General features: G+C 40.3%; 1 protein-coding gene across 1 annotated transcript in view; it reads right to left on the bottom strand.

Annotated features, from left to right (window-relative positions):
- Nucleotides 1-1,253: 1,253 nt before the first annotated feature.
- Nucleotides 1,254-2,910, bottom strand: part of BMP6 (bone morphogenetic protein 6) — a 95,648-nt gene continuing 93,991 nt past the window's right edge. Inside the window, exon 7 of the mRNA XM_050891000.1 lies at nucleotides 1,254-2,868. Within this exon, the coding sequence (XP_050746957.1) occupies nucleotides 2,719-2,868 (150 nt within the window). The 3' untranslated portion in view covers nucleotides 1,254-2,718. The remainder of the gene's footprint in view (nucleotides 2,869-2,910) is intronic.

Below are 2,910 nucleotides of genomic sequence, written 5' to 3'. Positions count from 1 at the left end.
TGGGGGTGGGGATTGGGGTGGGGTTTTTTTGTTTTTTTTCTTAGGAAATTGAATGTACTAAACATTGGTATCTTCCCTCTGCGTGTGTGTTAAAGGCATGCTACCCTGCGTGTGAAGGAAAACTAACAAGTAGTTACTGTGCAAATTGAGAATATTTTCAGCATTGGTAGCATTACTGCATTTCTGCGTTCCCACAATGAAGTGTAAATGGTTTCCTTTGAGACTAAAATACATTAAGAAAACCAACTTAAGGGCACCAGTAGAATATTTTTGTCTTCAGGTTAGATTTGGTTAAAAAGTAATCCTTACAAACTGCCCACCATTACTAGAAAGGTAAAAGCTACAGCTGTGTTGAGTCACTTTTGCCTCTACAACTGTACTTAAACCCTATTTGTCTTAATATAGCTGCTGGTTAAGAAATGGAAAGTCACGGGAGGCTGAAAACACACACACCTTTGGAAGATACCAGGCCACCATGAGCTGGTTGTTTCCTGTTAATCCTCTCAGCATGGGAGGTCTAGCCATAATGAAAGTGATGGTACTGTAACATGTGCCTGAACATTACTGATGCCATAGTGTACATGTGTCAGGTGGATTTTCGTAGGCTGCTTCCGTCCAGCTCCAGAGGAGTAACTATGCTCTACTTATATAGAGCCAAAGTGAATAGGCGCTATTATAACTGCTCCGTTAATATTAAATGATCAGTTAGACTTCAGAGCTGATGACATATGTTTCCTACCCTCACCTGAATCCGGATTTTGTGCTGACCTGCTCCTTATTCAGAGTACTTAGAGAACAAGTAGTACAATGTTTTTAATATTTTTTTTTTTTCCATTCAGCTGTTCTACAGTAGTGTAAAATAGTTCCCCACTATTCTTGAGCCTTAACCTTTTTCCAAGCTGTAAGTGTTGATAAGTTTGAATGCTAGGACCATGCACTCTGTGGTGCCTTGGATTATAATATGGATCTCTTCTTTGGTGCATAAGATGTTCCATGTTAGACATAAGTGAAAGCCAAAGAATTTACACTGCAGAGACCATCACGACACAAAGACAACAGCAAACCAAGGACTGAATTCTGCCGTCTCGTGTGCACAGAAACTCATGGAATGAGGATGGCTGCAGGCTAATTTGACTAATCTGTCAAGATGCTGATTTTTGTCCATCATATGGAGTAGGTTGGGGTTGTTTTTAAAAAAAAAAAAAAAAAAAAAAAAAAGGCAAAACAGCAATGAACTTTTAGATCAGTGAATTTCTCCTGGTACTTCACTTCACTGTCTGTCCAGAACTTTTGATTCTGTTCAATCTAAAAATGTGTAAGGGTGAAAAAGCCACAGTGAAAGCTAAGTGTTGTACTGGCAGATGTATTAGATCAATGTACATACTTCTGCCTTAAAGGAAGCCTTTATTATCACGTTTTTAACAACTTTCTAGTGAAGCACAATCTCATGAGTTTCTTGTATAAAATCAAAGTGGTACAATTGTTTACACTGAGATTTTTCTAAATAAAAACTTTTTAAAAAAGCAGTCTTTCTATAAATGATACAGCACAATGAATATACAGTGACAAGTGCAATAAATTATAGCTTGTATTTACAAGAAGCCTTTTAAATGCAAGAATTAGAGGTAAGTAAGTGCATTTAATACAAGTTTAATATTGATCAAAACAATTTGCTATTAGCTTCTGCTAGACAAACTGTGGCTACACTGTGAATGTATCCTTTATACCAGTTTGTTAGTTGCGTGAGTTGAAGGGGAAAGGTTGGCCAAAGACTTGCATATGTTGTTGACATTCTGTCTTCTTGTAAATAAATTGTCCAGCTAGAGAATGAATGGCCCCTAAACTTTTACATCTGAATTACAGCTGTAGAAGCGTCCCGACTTCCTTCCTGGGCAAGTGGTAGTAGATGAGGCGGCTCCGCGTGGGGAGTGGCAGGAAGTTGCATAAGAACAAGTGTCTAAAGTTACATTGCTCAGTCAAATAGTCAACTGGAAAGACCAGCCAGGGTCTGAGTTCACGCTAGTGTTTCTAACACAGGGTGCAGCCAAGCCATCTTAACACTTGCAGGGTCAGACTTAAACTGTGCTTGGAGAATAAGAGAACTGAAACATTTGCTTTGGCACAATTTAAGATGCTTACTGTCATGACAGATTTCAGGAGGAGTCTAACAGTCTAGGTGTAGTAACTGGTCCTTCTAGACAAAAGGCAATTCCTAACCTTAGGAATTTTTTATTATCTTGTCTTGTACAAGAGATATGCTCTAAGTCTGAAGTACTAACACCACTTTCTTTACTCTAGCTTCCCTGTCTCTCCCCTCGTCTTCCCCCCCAAAAACCCTCACTTGTTTTGGGTGTTGGGTGCCCATCTGGTAAAACTGCAGCATGCATCCAAGCAACTGCTAAGGCCAAGCTGCTATGTGAGATTAAGACCATCCCAGCCAAATAAAGCGTGTGTGGGCATATTGCTGCTTTGCGCACCCCGGCTCTACAGAGTTGAGCAGCCACCGGGGCATAGGGTCAGTCTGTAAGAAGTCCAGCGGTTTGCTCACACCCGAGCGTGTGGTCCCCACACCCCTTCCTCCCACAAGGCACATACGTGGTGTTCTAAAAGGTGGTTCATCAATTATTTTTTTTCTCCAAGGTCAGGTAGTTCATGAAAGCGTGGAAGGTAGTATGGAAGTTCATGGTAGAATCACAGAGTCCAGGTGAAGACTGTTTGTCAGTGACATCCACAAGCTCTTACTACCATATTCCTGTATTTCTTCAAGATTACGTTAGAGTTATCATCGAAATAAAGAACAGATATGGCATTTAGCTTGGTAGGTGCACAGCATGGTTTGGGAACGTAATCGGGATTCATAAGATGAACCTGTTGCCAAAAAGAAAACACAACTGAGACAATGGTAACTCG

This window comes from Gymnogyps californianus, chromosome 2 (assembly GCF_018139145.2).
Source record: "Gymnogyps californianus isolate 813 chromosome 2, ASM1813914v2, whole genome shotgun sequence".
Taxonomy (NCBI): domain Eukaryota; kingdom Metazoa; phylum Chordata; class Aves; order Accipitriformes; family Cathartidae; genus Gymnogyps; species Gymnogyps californianus.
Note: the sequence above shows the minus strand (reverse complement) of the source record. Positions and strands in the feature narration are given on the sequence as shown.